The sequence below is a fragment of the Coregonus clupeaformis genome, chromosome 21 (genome assembly GCF_020615455.1).
Source record: "Coregonus clupeaformis isolate EN_2021a chromosome 21, ASM2061545v1, whole genome shotgun sequence".
Lineage (NCBI taxonomy): Eukaryota > Metazoa > Chordata > Actinopteri > Salmoniformes > Salmonidae > Coregonus > Coregonus clupeaformis.
The window spans coordinates 50,235,451-50,255,745 of NC_059212.1; the positions used below are offsets into that span (position 1 = coordinate 50,235,451).

The 20,295-nt window shown below is 43.7% G+C and overlaps 1 protein-coding gene across 4 annotated transcripts in view; it reads right to left on the minus strand.

The window, feature by feature from the left end:
- Nucleotides 1-20,295, minus strand: part of myo9b (myosin IXb) — a 58,495-nt gene that overhangs the window by 18,227 nt on the left and 19,973 nt on the right. For all 4 annotated transcript variants that reach the window (XM_041842455.2, XM_041842454.2, XM_041842456.2 and 1 more), the window contains exons 9-25: nucleotides 19,397-19,513; nucleotides 17,989-18,123; nucleotides 17,596-17,717; nucleotides 16,702-16,843; nucleotides 14,741-14,930; nucleotides 14,414-14,492; nucleotides 12,757-12,843; nucleotides 11,073-11,112; nucleotides 10,604-10,753; nucleotides 10,116-10,196; nucleotides 9,842-9,952; nucleotides 9,422-9,544; nucleotides 9,020-9,169; nucleotides 8,026-8,183; nucleotides 7,625-7,912; nucleotides 6,395-6,574; nucleotides 4,890-4,932 (exon numbers count right to left, since the gene is read on the minus strand). In XM_041842455.2, coding sequence (XP_041698389.2) covers nucleotides 4,890-4,932; nucleotides 6,395-6,574; nucleotides 7,625-7,912; nucleotides 8,026-8,183; nucleotides 9,020-9,169; nucleotides 9,422-9,544; nucleotides 9,842-9,952; nucleotides 10,116-10,196; nucleotides 10,604-10,753; nucleotides 11,073-11,112; nucleotides 12,757-12,843; nucleotides 14,414-14,492; nucleotides 14,741-14,930; nucleotides 16,702-16,843; nucleotides 17,596-17,717; nucleotides 17,989-18,123; nucleotides 19,397-19,513 — 2,196 coding nt within the window. The remainder of the gene's footprint in view (nucleotides 1-4,889; nucleotides 4,933-6,394; nucleotides 6,575-7,624; nucleotides 7,913-8,025; nucleotides 8,184-9,019; nucleotides 9,170-9,421; nucleotides 9,545-9,841; nucleotides 9,953-10,115; nucleotides 10,197-10,603; nucleotides 10,754-11,072; nucleotides 11,113-12,756; nucleotides 12,844-14,413; nucleotides 14,493-14,740; nucleotides 14,931-16,701; nucleotides 16,844-17,595; nucleotides 17,718-17,988; nucleotides 18,124-19,396; nucleotides 19,514-20,295) is intronic.

A 20,295-nucleotide genomic window follows, 5' to 3' on the forward strand; every position in this document is an offset into this window, starting at 1 on the left:
ATTGACTTGCCTAATGAAATAATGGTTAAATAATACAAAAAAATGTTTTTGTAGAGATGTGATATGTAGAGATGTGATATGATGTGTAGAGATATGATATGTAGAGATGTGATATGTAGAGATGTGATATGATATGTAGAGATGTGATACGTAGAGATGTGATATGATGTGTAGAGATGTGATATGTAGAGATGTGATATATGTAGAGATGTGATATGATATGTATAGATATTATATGTAGAGATGTGATACGTAGAGATGTGATACGATATGTAAGAGATGTGATACGTAGAGATGTGATATGATACGTAGAGATGTGATATGATACGTAGAGATGTGATACGTAGAGATGTGATATGATACGTAGAGATGTGATACGTAGAGATGTGATACGTAGAGATGTGATATGATATGTAGAGATGTGATATGTAGGGATGTGATATGTAGGGATGTGATATGTAGAGATGTGATATGTAGAGATGTGACATGTAGGGATGTGACATGTAGAGATGTGATATGTAGAGATGTGATATGTAGAGATGTGATATGTAGAGATGTGATGTGATATGTAGAGATGTAGAGATGTGATATGTAGAAATGTGATATGTAGAGATGTGATATGTAGAGATGTGATGTGATATGTAGAGATGTAGAGATGTGATATGTAGAAATGTGATATGATGTAGAGATGTGATATGATATGTAGAGATGTGATACGTAGAGATGTGATATAATATGTAGAGATGTGAAATGATATTTAGAAATGTGATATGTAGAGATGTGATATGTAGAGATGTGATATGTAGAGATGTGATATGATATGTAGAGATGTGATATGATATGTATAAATATTATATGTAGAGATGTGATACGTAGAGATGTGATACGATATGTAAGAGATGTGATACGTAGAGATGTGATATGATACGTAGAGATGTGATATGATACGTAGAGATGTGATACGTAGAGATGTGATATGATACGTAGAGATGTGATACGTAGAGATGTGATACGTAGAGATGTGATATGATATGTAGAGATGTAATATGCAGAGATGTGATATGTAGGGATGTGATATGTAGAGATGTGATATGTAGAGATGTGACATGTAGGGATGTGACATGTAGAGATGTGATATGTAGAGATGTGATATGTAGAGATGTGATATGTAGAGATGTGATGTGATATGTAGAGATGTAGAGATGTGATATGTAGAAATGTGATATGTAGAGATGTGATATGTAGAGATGTGATGTGATATGTAGAGATGTGATATGTAGAAATGTGATATGATGTAGAGATGTGATATGATATGTAGAGATGTGATACGTAGAGATGTGATATGATATGTAGAGATGTGAAATGATATTTAGAGATGTGATATGTAGAGATGTGATATGTTAGAGATATGATATGTAGAGATGTGATATGATATGTAGAGATGTGATAGGTAGAGATGTGATATGTAGAGATGTGATATGATATGTAGAGATGTGATATGATATGTAGAGATGTGATATGTAGAGATGTGATATATGTAGAGATGTGATATGTAGAGATGTGATATGTGTAGAGATGTAATACGTAGAGATGTGATATGTAGAGATGTGATATGTAGAGATGTGATATGTAGAGATGTGATGTGATATGTAGAGATGTAGAGATGTGATATGTAGAAATGTGATATGATGTAGAGATGTGATATGATATGTAGAGATGTGATGTGATATGTAGAGATGTAGAGATGTGATATGTAGAAATGTGATATGATGTAGAGATGTTATATGATATGTAGAGATGTGATACGTAGAGATGTGATATGATATGTAGAGATGTGAAATGATATTTAGAGATGTGATATGTAGAGATATGATATGTAGAGATGTGATATATGTAGAGATGTGATATGTAGAGATGTGATATGATATTTAGAGATGTGATATGATATGTAGAGATGTGATATGTAGAGATGTGATATGATATGTAGAGATGTGATATGTAGAGATGTGATATGTGTAGAGATGTAATACGTAGAGATGTGATATGTAGAGATGTGATATGTAGAGATGTGATGTGATATGTAGAGATGTAGAGATGTGATATGTAGAAATGTGATATGATGTAGAGATGTGATATGATATGTAGAGATGTGATACGTAGAGATGTGATATGATATGTAGAGATGTGAAATGATATTTAGAGATGTGATATATAGAGATGTGATATGTAGAGATATGATATGTAGAGATGTGATATGATATGTAGAGATGTGATAGGTAGAGATGTGATATGATATGTAGAGATGTGATAGGTAGAGATGTGATACGTAGAGATGTGATATGATATGTAGAGATGTGATATGTGATATGTAGAGATGTGATACGTAGAGATGTGATATGTAGAGATGTGATACGTAGGGATGTGATACGTAGGGATGTGATATGTAGGGATGTGATACGTAGAGATGTGATATGATATGTAGAGATGTGATATGTGTAGAGATATAATATGTAGAGATGTGATACGTAGAGATGTGATACGTAGAGATGTGAAACGTAGAGATGTGATACGTAGAGATGTGATACGATATGTAGAGATGTGATATGTAGAGATGTGATATGATACGTAGAGATGTGATACGTAGAGATGTGATACGTAGAGATGTGATATGTAGAGATGTGATATGTGATATGTAGAGATGTGATAGGTAGAGATGTGATATGTAGAGCTGTGATATGATATGTAGAGATGTGATATGTAGGGATGTAATACGTAGAGATGTGATATGTAGAGATGTAATACGTAGAGATGTGATATGTAGAGATGTGATATGTGTAGAGATGTGATATGATATGTAGAGATGTGATACGTAGAGATGTGAAATGTAGAGATGTGATATGTAGAGATGTGATACGATATGTAGAGATGTGATATGTAGAGATGTGATATGATACGTAGAGATGTGATACGTAGAGATGTGATATGATATGTAGAGATGTGATACGTAGAGATGTGATATGTAGAGATGTGATATGATATGTAGAGATGTGATATGTAGAGATGTGATATGTAGAGATGTGATATGTAGGGATGTGATATGTAGAGATGTGATATGTAGAGATGTGATATGTGTAGAGATGTAATACGTAGAGATGTGATATGTAGAGATGTAATACGTAGAGATGTGATATGTAGAGATGTGATATGTAGAGATGTGATATGTGTAGAGATGTAATACGTAGAGATGTGATATGTAGAGATGTGATATGTAGAGATGTGATATGTAGAGATGTGATGTGATATGTAGAGATGTAGAGATGTGATATGTAGAAATGTGATATGATATGTAGAGATGTGATACGTAGAGATGTGAAATGATATTTAGAGATGTGATATGTAGAGATGTGATATGTAAAGATATGATATGTAGAGATGTGATATGATATGTAGAGATGTGATAGGTAGAGATGTGATATGTAGAGATGTGATATGATATGTAGAGATGTGATAGGTAGAGATGTGATACGTAGAGATGTGATATGATATGTAGAGATGTGATATGTGATATGTAGAGATGTGATACATAGAGATGTGATATGATATGTAGAGATGTGATACATAGAGATGTGATATGTAGAGATGTGATACGTAGGGATGTGATACGTAGGGATGTGATATGTAGGGATGTGATACGTAGAGATGTGATATGATATGTAGAGATGTGATATGTGTAGAGATGTGATATGATATGTAGAGATGTGATACGTAAAGATGTGATACATAGAGATGTGAAACGTAGAGATGTGATACGTAGAGATGTGATACGATATGTAGAGATGTGATATGTAGAGATGTGATATGATACGTAGAGATGTGATACGTAGAGATGTGATATGTAGAGATGTGATATGTAGAGATGTGATAGGTAGAGATGTGATATGTAGAGATGTGATATGTAGGGATGTGATACGTAGAGATGTGATATGATATGTAGAGATGTGATATGTGTAGAGATGTGATATGATATGTAGAGATGTGATACGTAGAGATGTGAAATGTAGAGATGTGATATGTAGAGATGTGATACGATATGTAGAGATGTGATATGTAGAGATGTGATATGATACGTAGAGAATTGATATGTAGAGATGTGATATGATATGTAGAGATGTGATACGTAGAGATGTGATATGTAGAGATGTGATATGATATGTAGAGATGTGATATGTAGAGATGTGATATGTAGGGATGTGATATGTAGAGGTGTGATATGTAGAGATGTGATATGTAGAGATGTGATATGTAGAGATGTGATATGTGCAGAGATGTAATACGTAGAGATGTGATATGTAGAGATGTGATACATAGAGATGTGATATGTAGAGATGTGATATGTAAAGATGTGATATGTAGAGATGTGATGTGATATGTAGAGATGTAGAGATGTGATATGTAGAAATGTGATATGATGCAGAGATGTGATACGTAGAGATGTGATATGATATGTAGAGATGTGATATGATATTTAGAGATGTGATATGCAGAGATGTGATATGTAGAGATATGATATGTAGAGATGTGATATGATATGTAGAGATGTGATATGTAGAGATGTGATATGTAGAGATGTGATATGTAGAGATGTGATATGATATGTAGAGATGTGATATGTAGAGATGTGATATGTAGAGATGTGATATGTCGAAATGTGATATGTAGAAATGTGATATGATGTAGAGATGTGATATGTAGAGATGTGATATGATACGTAGAGATGTGATATGTAGAGATGTGATATGATACGTAGAGATGTGATATGTAGAGATGTGATATGTAATGACGTAATAGTGTAATGGGAGTAGAGGTATGACAGTATGAGAAAACAGTACCTCAGTAGCGGAGGGAGAGCTGTCTGACCCCGACCCAGAGTTCCTGAGTTTCCAGAGAGAAATATGTGAAATGTAAACTCTTTGTTATAATTCAAGAAATGTCTATAAGATATTGATGAAAGATAATCAGAGAATGGGGAAAGAAAGATGTATACTTAGTGGCCAGTTTATTAGGTACACCACCCGTTCACGAAAATGGTTCGCTCCTACAAACAGTGAGTCACGTGGCTGTGGCTTGCTATATAAAGCAGGCAGACAGGCATCGAGGCATTCAATTACTGTTCAATTGAACGTTAGAATGGGCAAAACGAGTGACCTAAACAACTTTGAGCGTGGTATGATCGTCAGTGCCAGGCGCGCCGGATCCAGTATCTCAGAAACGGCCGCCCTCCTGGGATTTTCACGCACGACAGTGTCTAGGGTTTACCGAGAATGGTGCGACAAACAAAAAATATCCAGTCAGCGGCAGTCCTGTGGGCGAAAACAGTTTGATGAGAGGTCTAAAGAGAATGGCAAGAATCATGCAAGCTAACAGGTAGGCCACAAACAGGCAAATAATGGCACAGTGGTGTGCAGAACGGCATCTCGGAATGCACAACTCGTCGGTCCTTGTCACAGATGGGCTATTGCAGCAGACAACCACACCGGGTTCCACTCCTATCTGCTAAAAACTAGAAGTAGCGGCTCCAGTGGGCACGCGATCACCAACACTGGACAATTGAGGAGTGGAAAAACATTGCCTGGTCCGACGAATCCTGGTTACTGTAGCGCAGGGTTCTTCAATTCCGGTCCTGGAGGGCCGAAACACCTCTGTTTTTCATCCTCTCCTTCTAATCAGGGGCTAATTCAGACCTGGGACACCAGGTGAGTGCAATTAACTACCAGGTAGAAATAAAAAACAGAAATGTTTCGGCCCTCCAGGACCGGAATTGAAGAACCCTGCTGTAGCGTCATGCTGATGGCAGAGTCAGGATTTGTAGTAAACAGCATGAGTCCATGGCCCCATCCTGCCTGGTGTCAACGGTACAGGCTGGTGGCGGTGGTGTAATGGTGTGGGGAATGTTTCCCTGGCACACGTTAGGTCATTTGATACCAATTGAGCAACGTTTCCATGCCCCAGAGAATTCAGGCTGTTCTGGAGGCAAAGGGGGGTCCGACCCGGTACTAGATGGGTGTACCTAACAAACTGGCCACTTAGTGTATATCTAGCTAGTGATCCAAGATCATATTGAGGGGACATTGAAAGGTCCTAACAGATATAGTTGAGAGAAATACTAAGACATGACATAACCAGTGACGTAGTGGTAAGAAAACAGATGGGTAAACGCTGATCGCAGTTCACGGTGAATAAAGTACCGCTCCCTGTACTGTCAATGCCTTTTTTCCGCAAAAGCTGCGTAAACATTTCTGCAAAAATTAAAGAGTTGCGTAAATGCCGTTTACCCTCCACTACACCACTGGACATAACATTATCATAACATTATCATAACATTATCATAACATACCACAGCAACCCCTCCATATCCCTGGGGCGCTGGACCTCAGGGCGGGAGTCTTCCTGGTGTCCTCCCTCCATTCTGCTCTCCTTCCATCTCTTAGTGTGCTCCTTGATGTCCTCCAAGCGGGAGCAGCCCTCCAGGGAGCCTGTGTGGTGGGAGGGGCCGGTTGACTCCCCCTCTCCATCCCTATTAAAAAACATAATATGGATTGGATTTATATAATGCTTTTCCACCTAGCGAAAAACGTTGCATTGTATAATAATATATTTATATACCACTTTTCCAGCAGGTGCTCAAAGTACTTTACATTGTATTGGTGGTGGAGGTGAGAGCTCGCTCATCCTCTACCAATACGTAACCAACACCCACCTGAATGATGCCAAGGCAGCCATTTTGTGCCTTAAAGCTCTAGAAATGATGGGTGGCTGTCTGCGCTCTTAAAAGGTCCTTTATACCAAATAGTGTATGTTACAGGTGCGTAGGTATCAAAGTAAGAATGCTAGTGCCTGAAAGCTCACTACATATCAGCTACCACAGTGGAGCGGTAAGTGGTGAAGAATGGGGTGAGCGGGAGAGAGGTGAGATATGGGGTGAGCGGGAGAGGGGTGAGATATGGGGTGAGCGGGAGAGAGGTGAGATATGGGGTGAGCGGGAGAGAGGTGAGATATGGGGTGAGCGGGAGAGAGGTGAGATATGGGGTGAGCGGGAGAGAGGTGAGATATGGGGTGAGCGGGAGAGAGGTGAGATATGGGGTGAGCGGGAGAGAGGTGAGATATGGGGTGAGCGGGAGATAGGTGAGATATGGGGTGAGCGGGAGAGAGGTGAGATATGGGGTGAGCGGGAGAGCGGGAGAGAGGTGAGATATGGGGTGAGCGGGAGAGAGGTGAGATATGGGGTGAGCGGGAGAGAGGTGAGATATGGGGTGAGCGGGAGAGAGGTGAGATATGGGGTGAGCGGGAGAGAGGTGAGATATGGGGTGAGCGGGAGAGAGGTGAGATATGGGGTGAGCGGGAGAGAGGTGAGATATGGGGTGAGCGGGAGAGAGGTGAGATATGGGGTGAGCGGGAGAGAGGTGAGATATGGGGTGAGCGGGAGAGAGGTGAGATATGGGGTGAGCGGGAGAGAGGTGAGATATGGGGTGAGCGGGAGAGAGGTGAGATATGGGGTGAGCGGGAGAGAGGTGAGATATGGGGTGAGCGGGAGAGAGGTGAGATATGGGGGTGAAACATACAGTACCTGCCAGCCTTGGGGTCTAGAGGGAGGGAGAGAGGTCTGTTGAGGGGAGGTGGAGAGCCTCTTCCCTCTCTCTTCTCCGTCTCTGTGTTCCTCTGGGTGGCCTTCTGTCCAATGACTTCTGGGCCTGTCTTGGGGCTTCTGTTGGGACTGTGTTCCTCACTGTGCAGCTCCGTCCTGTCCAGGCTTCTCTGGTTTTGGGTGTGGAGCTTGGGCGGGGGCTGGTGCCTGGACTGCATTTTGGGAGGGAGCTGGGGAGGGGTGGTGGGCTTCTCTCCCTCAGCCTTGGAGCTAGAAGTAGGGTCAGACATTTGTCCCGGTCAGAAAAACTCAGGGCCATGAAGTTCAAAGTTCTACAACTTTATTGTCCATTAGTGGGTTAGAAAAAAACATGGTCTTAGTACCCGTTTGGACCTTGTTTGTTCCTGATGAATGCCTGCATTTTCATGATGCTGTTCCTCTTTCTCAAGTAGTCTGTCCTCTCCTGAGAACCTCTCCATGCCGCCTGGATCACTGTGGCCGCAAGGCACCTGTTGTCCGCTCGGAACGCCCGCCAACATCGCTATAAGAGAAGATGAGATCAACTATTAACATAGCTACCTGTATGATCATGGTTTCTGCCATAGCTACCTGTATGATCATGGTTTCTGCCATAGCTACCTGTATGATCATGGTTTCTGCCATAGCTACATGTATGATCATGGTTTCTGCCATAGCTACCTGTATGATCATGGTTTCCATAGCTACCTGGATGATCATGGTTTCCATAACTACATGTATGTTCATGGTTTCCATAACTACATATATGATCATGGTTTCCATAGCTACCTGTATGATCATGGTTTCCATAGCTACCTGTATGATCATGGTTTCCATAGCTACCGGCATGACCATGGTTTCCATAGCTACCTGCATGACCATGGTCTCTGCCATTGCTACCTGCATGACCATGGTCTCTGCCATAGCTACATGTATGATCATGGTTTCTGCCATAGCTACCTGTATGATCATGGTTTCTGCCATAGCTACCTGTATGATCATGGTTTCTGCCATAGCTACCTGTATGATCATGGTTTTTTCCATAGCTACCTGTATGATCATGGTTTCCATATCTACATGTATGATCATGGTTTCCATAACTACATGTATGATCATGGTTTCTATAGCTACCTGTATGATCATTGTTTCCATAGCTACATGTATGATCATGGTTTCCATAGCCATCTGTATGATCTTGGTTTCCATAGCTACCTGTATGATCATGGTCTCTGCCATAGCTACCTGTATGATCAAGGTTTCCATAGCTACCTGTATGATCATGGTTTCCATAGCTACCTGTATGATCATGGTTTCCATAGCTACCTGTATGATCATGGTCTCTGCCATATAGGTACAAACCTGTATTCTGATGGCGGCATCTTTCTTGCAGAGGAAGTGACTCCTGACCAGACAGGTCCTGAACCAGCGCTGGAGGATGACGATGTGACGCATCACTTCCTTGTTCAGGGTGTCCTGCAGATGCTGCCTCTCCCTCTCCTTTAGGAACACCTGGGGAAGGATGAAGACAAATAGACTGGACTTGTTTCCCTTTTACTGTTGGATTTTTTAAACTTGTTTTATTTAGTGCTCCTTGGCTACTTGAATGTTATGACGTCGTTATGATGTCGTTATTATGTTGTTATGACGTCGTTATCTGGGAATTGTAAAGTACTTTCCGTTCTTGAAAAGTGCTATACAAATAAAATGCATTCATTTATTATTAGTGTTATGATGTTTTTATATGGGGCCAAGAAGTGTTACCTTAGTTTTCCCAATCTGATATGTGCTCTGTCCCAGGCCCATCTTCTGCAGCAGGTTAGCTATGTCCTTCGGTGCCGAGGTGGATTCTTTAGGCAACAACACCTTAAACTCCTCTAGGAACTCCTACATCAACCAACAGCAACACACAATCAATCACTGCATGTAATATGGCCATCTGTTATCAAAATGACTCAATAAACAGAAGTATTAACTTATACAGTCACAGGGTTTACTTTTATCCACACTTAATATCCAGTTTTCAAAACGTCAACGTTTTTTTGTTGTTGTTGAGAATGGCAGTGGCATAAGAGATCTGATGGCCCAGTATCTGTGCACTGTTAGTGGCTTGTACCATTCATGTATTAGGTCAGAGTTAGATGTCTGCTCATTCATTTGTACAATGCTGAAGGTGTAGCCTACCTTGATGGTGAACTTGGCATTGTAGCCAGACTTCCTGATGCGTACCATCTCCAACATGCCCGTGTACCTCATCTGCTGTAAGACTAGAGCATCGTCAAACAGCATCTCCTTCTGTAAGGAACACACAGACACAGAGTTGCATCAGTAAATGCATTAAAGTGATACAAATTCTGTCATCAATACTGACTGTCAGTCGCTCTGGATTTCAGCGTCTGCTAAATGACCAAAATGTAAAACACTATCATCCTACGTAACGGCATACATGTGACCCTACCTTCTCAGCATTGGAACGAATACAGTGGATGAAGAAAGGCTCTGCTCTGCCCACAGTCTCCAGCAGCTGATTGAGAGACGCCTGCAGAACAACATCGCATCACGTCAGTCAGCTGAGTTAATGGAGGCTCCACTCGCTGTGTGCTTCTCCCATTAGTGATCTTTAATGGAGTTGTAGTGATACACAACGCTACTCTATTCTGGTCAGGCTGGTAGGTGTGTGTGCACGAGTGTGTGTGAGTGAGTGTGTGTGTGCGCGAGTGTGTGAGTGTGTGTGTGTGTGTGTGTGTGTGTGCAAGGGTGTGTGTGTGTGTGTGCGAGGGTGTGTGCGTGGGAGTGTGTGCGCATGTGCGTGTGTGAGTGCGAGGGTGTGTGCGAGTGTGTGTGTATGTTTACGAGTGTGTGTGTGTGTGCGAGTGTGAGTGTGTGTGTTAGTGAGTGTGCCTGCGTGTGCGCGCGCGGCCTCGTGTCTGTGTTGGGGAAGCAGACCTGGAACTGAGCGCTGATGCTGGACGGTTGCTTCCTCTGGTGTGGGTGTAGCGGAGAGCGGGTGGTGCGGTCGTGGAGCAGAGAGCGGGTGGTGCGGTCGTGGAGCGTCAGACCCACTATGTGCTTCAGGGACCGGGAGTTCATCAGATTCTGTGGGACAACACACACGTCAATCAATCAATCAACCAATCAATCAATCGTAAATAAAGCTTGATTTGATAAAATAAATAAAGCTTGATAAATAAAGCTTGATTTGAATCAATCAAATCCATCAATCAATCAAATTACACCTGCACTGCAATGACGTACAGTGTTGTAATATGGTTATAGATAAGGCCATGAGGTTTTCCTGTCTACATGAACCAAACCAGGAAAAACTCCCGGCCCCAGGTAAAAGTGTATGGACGGTAGTACAGTAATATAAACCATAGAAATCCCTTTTTGATAATGTCAACTACTAATACATTACCTTAGGAATGAGCTGCTTGTTCTTCCTGCCTTTGGTCTTTCTATGTGGAGAGAAGACCGAGATGGTGATGAACTGGGTTTTACAGCCAAAGATGGAGGACAAGGACCAGTATATAGAATGCCTTCAGAAAATATTCACACCCCTTGACTTTTTCCACATTTTGTTGTGTTACAGCCTGAATTTAAAATGGATTCAACTTAGATTTTTTGTCACTGGCCTAAACACAATACCCCATAATGTTAAAGTGCAATTATGTTTTTAGAAATGTTTACAAATGTAATAAAAAATGAAAAGCTGAAATGTCTTTAGTCAATAAGTATTCAACCCCTTTGTGATGGCAAGCCTAAATAAGTTCAGGAGTAAAAATGTGCTTAACAAGTCACATAATACGTATGAATGATTACCTTAACTCTGTACCCCACACACACACAATTATCTTTAATGTCCCGTCAGTCGAGCAGTGAATCTCAAACACAGATTCAACCACAAAGACCAGGGAGGTTTTTCAATGCCTCATATATTTTTTTTAAATAAAAAAAGCAGACATTGAATATCCCTTTGAGCATGGTGAAGTTATTAACTACACTGTGGATGGTGTATCTATACACCCAGTCACTACAACGATACAGGCGTCCTTCCTAACTCAGCTGCCGGAGAGGAAGGAAACTGCTCAGGGATTTCACCATGAGGCCAATGGTGACTTTAAAACGGTAACAGAGTTTAATGGCTGTGATAGGAGAAAATCAAAATATCAAAATATTCTAAAACATGCATCCTGTTTGCAACAAGGCACTAAAGTAATACTGCAAAACATTTGGCAAAACAATAAAACATTTGTCCTGATTTCAAAGTGTTATGTTTGGGGCAAATCCAATAAACACATTACTGAGTACCACTCTTCATATTTACAGGCATAGTGGTGGCTGCATCATGTTATGGGTATGCTTGTAATCGTTAAGGACTGGGGAGTTTTTCTGAATAAAAAGGAAACAGAATGGAGTTAAGCACAGGCAAAATCCTAGAGGAAAACCAGGTTCAGTCTGCTTTCCACCAAACACTGGGAGATGAATTAATCTTTCAGCAGGACAATAACCTAAAACACAAGGCCAAAACTACAATGGAGTTGCTTATCAAAATGACAGTGAATGTTCCTGAGTGGCCGAGTTACAGTTTTGACTTAAATCTGAAAATAATTGTCTAGCAATAATCAACCACCAATTTGACAGAGCTTGAATAATTTTGCAAATGTTGCACAATTCAGGTGTAGAAAGATCCTAGAGACTTACCCAGAAAGACTCACAGCTGTAATCGCCACCAAAGGTGTTTATAACATGTATTGCCTCAGGTGGTTGAATACTTATCTAAATCAAGATATTAGTGTTTTTCTTTTTTTACTGAATTTTTATTTATTTTATTTTTTTACAAATGTTAGGATTGTTCCTCCACTTTGACATTAGAGTATTTTGTGTATATCTTTAAATCCATTTGAATTCCACTTTGTAACACAACAAAATGTGGAAAAAGTGAAGGGGTGTGAATACTTTCTGAAGGCGCTGTATCTACGTCTGGACAATGATAGGCCTGGCTACAGCAGACTAGCCTTCAGCAGGTTCGCAGTGTTTGCAGTACAGTGGGTAACATTCCATCAACAACCTGCGTCCTGCATTCCCACCATTCCACTTACTTCCTGTTCTCATAGTTGGCGAAGACGTCCTCTAACTCCTCCAGAGGGGGGTCATCAGACCGATCGAACGAGAAGTCCAGCCAGGAGCTGTGGATAGAGAGGAAGGATGAGTTAGTTGAATCTGGTGTGCTACTGTTTGGCTGGAACAGAAGCCTGCATCCACACCAGTCCTCTGTGGATAGGATTGGCCATCCCTGGGGTAACTGGTAACTCTCTCCTACCACACTGGGGTATCTGGTAACTCTCTCCTACCACCCTGGGGTATCTGGTAACTCTCTCCTACCACACTGGGGTAACTGGTAACTCTCTCCTACCACCCTGGGGTAACTCTCTCCTACCACCCTGGGGTAACTGGTAACTCTCTCCTACCACCCTGGGGTAACTCTCTCCTACCACCCTGGGGTAACTGGTAACTCTCTCCTACCACCCTGAGGTAACTCTCTCCTACCACCCTGGGGTAACTGGTAACTCTCTCCTACCACCCTGGGGTAACTGGTAACTCTCTCCTACCACCCTGAGGTAACTCTCTCCTACCACCCTGGGGTAACTGGTAACTCTCTCCTACCACCCTGGGGTAACTGGTAACTCTCTCCTACCACACTGGGGTAACTGGTAACTCTCTCCTACCACCCTGGGGTAACTGGTAACTCTCTCCTACCACACTGGGGTATCTGGTAACTCTCTCCTACCACCCTGAGGTAACTCTCTCCTACCACCCTGAGGTAACTCTCTCCTACCACCCTGAGGTAACTCTCTCCTACCACCCTGAGGTAACTCTCTCCTACCACCCTGGGGTAACTGGTAACTCTCTCCTACCACCCTGAGGTAACTCTCTCCTACCACCCTGAGGTAACTCTCTCCTACCACCCTGGGGTAACTCTCTCCTACCACCCTGGGGTAACTCTCTCCTACCACCCTGGGGTATCTGGTAACTCTCTCCTACCACACTGGGGTAACTCTCTCCTACCACCCTGGGGTAACTGGTAACTATCCTACCACCCTGGGGTATCTGGTAACTATCCTACCACCCTGGGGTATCTGGTAACTCTCTCCTACCACCCTGGGGTAACTCTCTCCTACCACCCTGAGGTAACTCTCTCCTACCACCCTGGGGTAACTGGTAACTCTCTCCTACCACCCTGGGGTAACTGGTAACTCTCTCCTACCACCCTGGGGTAACTCTCTCCTACCACCCTGGGGTAACTCTCTCCTACCACCCTGGGGTAACTCTCTCCTACCACCCTGGGGTAACTCTCTCCTACCACCCTGAGGTAACTCTCTCCTACCACCCTGGGGTAACTCTCTCCTACCACCCTGGGATAACTGGTAACTCTCTCCTACCACCCTGGGGTAACTCTCTCCTACCACCCTGGGGTAACTGGTAACTCTCTCCTACCACCCTGGGGTAACTCTCTCCTACCACCCTGGGGTAACTGGTAACTCTCTCCTACCACCCTGGGGTAACTCTCTCCTACCACCCTGGGGTAACTCTCTCCTACCACCCTGGGGTAACTCTCGCCTACCACCCTGGGGTAACTCTCTCCTACCACCCTGGGGTATCTGGTAACTCTCTCCTACCACCCTGGGGTAACTCTCTCCTACCACCCTGGGGTAACTCTCTACTACCACCCTGGGGTAACTGGTAACTCTCTCCTACCTGGACAGTCTCTGTAGAGCCAACATGGGTCTCCTCTTCAGTTCCCCTGTAATGCGACAGGAGGTGGGTTTCGCCAGACCTGTAGAGTACACAGAACACAGGCATCTCATCATCATCATCATCATCTTCTCCATACCTTAGTGTGGCAAGTCACATCTCAACCTGACCAGGAAAAAGAAACTCTGCCAATTACAATTATAGGCTACTTATATGCTAATGAATATGGCCCAGAGCTTTCCCAGGCTTGGCCAGTTCATGTTATGAAGAAAATCTTTGAAAAGCTCTGATTGGACAGGTCAAGGTAAATGTCCTTAAAAAGCAGTGTACCTGCGGCTGCCCGGCGGCGCCCGGCCTCCTTGAAGACTGCTATTATGCGTATGGTGGACCGGAGGATTCCCCATCGGAAAACGGCCACAGGATCTGACCCCATCAGCTGACGCATGAACGCCCGCTGACTGCTGCGTAGTAACGACACGATCTCCGGACGCACGTGGTCCGTGTTCTTCTCCCGGAAATCCTGACAGAGAGGAGGAGGAGATGAAGAGGGAGGAGATGAAGAGGGGAAGAGAGCAGAGAGAGGGAGGGGAAGAGAGGAGAGAGAGGGAGGGGAAGAGAGGAGAGAGAGAGGGGAAGAGAGAAGAGAGAGAGAGGGGAAGAGAGGAGAGAGAGGGAAGGGAAGAGAGGAGAGAGAGGGAAGAGATGAGAGAGAGGGAAGGGAAGAGATGAGAGAGAGGGAAGGGAAGAGATGAGAGAGAGGGAGGGGAAGAGATGAGAGAGAGGGAGGGGAAGAGAGGAGAGAGGGAGGGGAAGAGAGGAGAGAGAGAGAGGGGAAGAGAGGAGAGAGAGGGAGAAAGATGGAAGAGAGTTAAGAGAGCAGTGTGATGTGAAGACAGAGCTGTACTACATGCCATAAGACATTGTCCCCTTGTTCTATATAAATATTCATGTTTATATACAGTATGTACAGTGAGAGAGAAAAAGTATTTGACCCCCTCTCAATCAGAAAGATGTCTGGCTCCCAGGTGTCTTTTATACAGGTAACGAGCTGAGATTAGGAGCACACTCTTAAAGGGAGTGCTCCTAATCTCAGCTTGTTACCTGTATAAAAGACACCTGTCCACAGAAGCAATCAATCAATCAGATTCCAAACTCTCCACCATGGCCAAGACCAAAGAGCTCTCCAAGGATGTCAGGACAAGATTGTAGACCTACACAAGGCTGGAATGGGCTACAAGACCATCGCCAAGCAACTTGGTGAGAAGGTGACAACAGTTGGTGCGATTATTCGCAAATGGAAGAAACACAAAATAACTGTCAATCTCCCTCGGCCTGGGGCTCCATGCAAGATCTCACCTCGTGGAGTTGCAATGATCATGAGAACGGTGAGGAATCAGCCCAGAACTTCACGGGAGGATCTTGTCAATGATCTCAAGGCAGCTGGGACCATAGTCACCAAGAAAACAATTGGTAACACACTACGCCGTGAAGGACTGAAATCCTGTAGCGCCCGCAAGGTCCCCCTGCTCAAGAAAGCACATATACATGCCCGTCTGAAGTTTGCCAATGAACATCTGAATGATTCAGAGGAGAACTGGGTGAAAGTGTTGTGGTCAGATGAGACCAAAATGGAGCTCTTTGGCATCAACTCAACTCAAGCTATAGAGGAAGCCAACCAGTGTTTGGAGGAGGAGGAATGCTGCCTATGACCCCAAGAACACCATCCCCACCGTCAAACATGGAGGTGGAAACATTGTGCTTTGGGGGTGTTTTTCTGCTAAGGGGACAGGACAACTTCACCGCATCAAAGGGACGATGGACGGGGCCATGTACCGTCAAATCTTGGGTGAGAACCTCCTTCCCTCAGCCAGGGCATTGAAAATGGGTCGTGGATGGGTATTCCAGCATGACAATGTGATTGCCAACAAGGGTTTTGCCACCAACTACTAAGTCATGTTTTGCAGAGGGGTCAAATACTTATTTCCCTCATTAAAATGCAAATCAATTTATAACATTTTTGACATGCGTTTTTCTGGATTTCTTTGTTGTTATTCTGTCTCTCACTGTTCAAATAAACCTACCATTAAAATTATAGACTGATCATGTCTTTGTCAGTGGGCAAACGTACAAAATCAGCAGGGGATCAAATACTTTTTTCCCCTCACTGTATGTTGTTAAACACATTTCTAAGTCTGCTAGGATTTCCTCAGAAAATGTTAGGCATTTCAACCATTTTGTGTGTATAATTTTTTTGTACAACTTCCTTCAACATCATTGGTTTACATCCCTACCTTGATCTGGTACTTGATGGTCCCAGTGAAGTGTTGTATGATGAAGGCTGGTTCCATCACCGTTGTGGGGACGAAGTACGGGTTATCATGATGCTGCTGCTTGAACTTCTCCAACAGGGTGTTGTCTGTGGAATGGGGGAGACTGAGGACATGGAGAGAGAGACAGAAAAAAAGGACAGTGGACAGACTGTTAAATTAATCTCCACTCAACACTGATCTGAAAAGACCTAGCTAGGTAAAAGCTATAGAGGAAGCCAACCAGTAAGTTTATTTTCACCTGTCCACTTCCTCTAGATCAGTGCTGATAAAGGTATAAGACAAGGAGAGGATGTAACTACAGACTATTGAGATACAGCCATGTGACCTGACCTAGTTGTAAGGTAAAACTCCAGGCTCTAGTTGTAAGGTAAAACTCTGGGCTCTAGTTGTAGGGTAAAACTCCGGGCTCTAGTTGTAGGGTAAAACTCCGGGCCCTACTTGTAGGGTAAAACTCCGGGCCCTACTTGTAGGGTAAAACTCTGGGCCCTAGTTGTAGGTAAAAAATCTGGGCCCTAGTTGTAGGGTTAAACTCTAGGCCATAGTCGTAGAGTAAAACTCTAGGCCCTAGTAATAAGGTTAAACTCCGGGCCCTAGTTGTAGGGTAAAACTCCGGGCCCTAGTTGTAGGGTAAAACTCCGGGCCCTAGTTGTAGGGTAAAACTCCGGGGTAAAACTCCGGGCCCTAGTTGTAGGGTAAAACTCTGGGCCCTAGTTGTAGGGTAAAACTCCGGGCCCTAGTTGTAGGGTAAAACTCCGGGCCCTAGTTGTAGGGTAAAACTCCGGGCCCTAGTTGTAGGGTAAAAACTCTGGGCCCTAGTTGTAGGGTAAAAACTCTGGGCCCTCCTTCTAGACCTACTTGCTCTCCTCATCCAGTATGTGGAACAGTCCAGTGGGTTTCTGGCTGATCAGATGGATACAGCCCAGGTTGTCTGTGTAGTCAATGGGGCTCCAGCTGATCCCCTCTGCCTGGTACTCCTCCTGGAATACATGGATGAATTAATAAATGGGTGGATGGATGAGTGAAGGGATGAATGGATGGATGAGTGAAGGAATGAGTGGATGGATGAGTGAAGGGATGAATAGATGGATGGATGGGTGGATGGAAGAATTGGTGAATAGATGGATGGATAAGTGGACAAATGGATAAATGCTTTATTGATCACCAAGGGGACATTTTATGAAATACTTTACATTAACGTACCCTTTAAGGGGTGTAGTAAAGGGTTTATTAGTAGTGTATAGAATTCACCTGCTCCAGCTTGAAGATGTGCTGGTTGAAGTAATACTGAACTTTCTCGTTGGCATAGTTAATACAGAACCGGTCAAAGCTGTTCGTCTGGAAGTCCTCAAAACCAAATATATCCAGGATACCTATAGACAAACACTTGAACAAACAAACAATATTATTAGAAATTATTTGAAATGCAAATGATTTACCTGAATTCTGTCATCAACCAGTTCTGATTATATTTATCCTCCCATGGGCCATTTGTCAACAGCAGTGCTTCTGTACCACTTTCCCTTACTAATACTTTATGTTAAGCTGCATTGAAAGTTTGTCAAACAAATGGTGGGGCAGCGGTTTTGACTGGAAGTGATAGTTACAGAATGTGAAGCGAAAGGCTTAAGGTTAGGGTTGGGGTTAGGGTTAGTACAGATTTGGGTTGTCTCTGGGTTAGGGTTAGTACATATTTGGGTTGTCTCTGGGTTAGGGTTAGTACAGATTTGGGTTGTATCTGGGTTAAGGTTAGTACAGATTTGGGTTGTCTCTGGGTTAGGGTTAGTACACTGACGGGTTGTCTCTGGGTTAGGGTTAGTACAGTGACGGGGTGTCTCTGGGTTAGGGTTAGTACACTGACGGGTTGTCTCTGGGTTAGGGTTAGTACAGTGACAGGGTGTCTCTGGGTTAGGGTTAGTACAGTGACGGGTTGTCTCTGGGTTAGGGTTAGTACAGTGACGGGTTGTCTCTGGGTTAGGGTTAGTACAGTGACGGGGTGTCTCTGGGTTAGGATTAGTACAGTGACGGGGTGTCTCTGGGTTAGGGTTAGTACAGTGACGGGGTGTCTCTGGGTTAGGGTTAGTACAGTGACGGGGTGTCTCTGGGTTAGGGTTAGTACAGTGACGGGGTGTCTCTGGGTTAGGGTTAGTACACTGACGGGTTGTCTCTGGGTTAGGGTTAGTACACTGACGGGGTGTCTCTGGGTTAGGGTTAGTACACTGACGGGGTGTCTCTGGGTTAGGGTTAGTACACTGACGGGGTGTCTCTGGGTTAGGGTTAGTACAGTGACGGGGTGTCTCTGGGTTAGGGTTAGTACACTGACGGGGTGTCTCTGGGTTAGGGTTAGTACACTGACGGGGTGTCTCTGGGTTAGCTACACTGATGGGTTGTCTCTGGCTTAGGGTTAGTACACTGATGGGGTGTCTCTGGGTTAGGGTTAGTACAGTGACGGGGTGTCTCTGGGTTAGGGTTAGTACAGTGACGGGGTGTCTCTGGGTTAGGGTTAGTACAGTGACGGGGTGTCTCTGGGTTAGGGTTAGTACAGTGACGGGGTGTCTCTGGGTTAGGGTTAGTACAGTGACGGGTGTCTCTGGGTTAGGGTTAGTACAGTGACGGGGTGTCTCTGGGTTAGGGTTAGTACACTGATGGGGTGTCTTACAGAGACAGCCTCCTCCATGTCTCGTCTGTTGAGCAGAGCGTGGTTGATGCGCAGGATGATCCAATCAAACAGAGAGCTGTACAGAGACATGGCCATCGAGTCCCGCACTGTCACAGCCTAGGAAGGACAACAACAACATAGTTACAGCCTAGGTAGGACAACAACAACATAGTTACAGCCTAGGAAGGACAACAACATAGTTACAGCCTAGGAAGGACAACAACATAGTTACAGCCTAGGAAGGACAACAACAACATAGTTACAGCCTTGGAAGGACAACAACATAGTTACAGCCTAGGAAGGACAACAACAACATAGTTACAGCCTAGGAAGGACAACAACAACATAGTTACAGCCTAGGAAGGACAACAACAACATAGTTACAGCCTAGGAAGGACAACAACAACATAGTTACAGCCTAGGAAGGACAACAACAACATAGTTACAGCCTAGGAAGGACAACAACATAGTTACAGCCTAGGAAGGACAACAACAACATAGTTACAGCCTAGGAAGGACAACAACAACATAGTTACAGCCTAGGAAGGACAACAACAACATAGTTACAGCCTAGGAAGGACAACAACAACATAGTTACAGCCTAGGAAGGACAACAACATAGTTACAGCCTAGGAAGGACAACAACAACATAGTTACAGCCTAGGTAGGACAACAACAACATAGTTACAGCCTAGGAAGAACAACAACATAGTTACAGCCTAGGTAGGACAACAACATAGTTACAGCCTAGGAAGAACAACAACATATTTACAGCCTAGGAAGGACAACAACAACATAGTTACAGCCTAGGAAGGACAACAACAACATAGTTACAGCATAGGAAGGACAACAACAACATAGTTACAGCCTAGGAAGGACAACAACAACATAGTTACAGC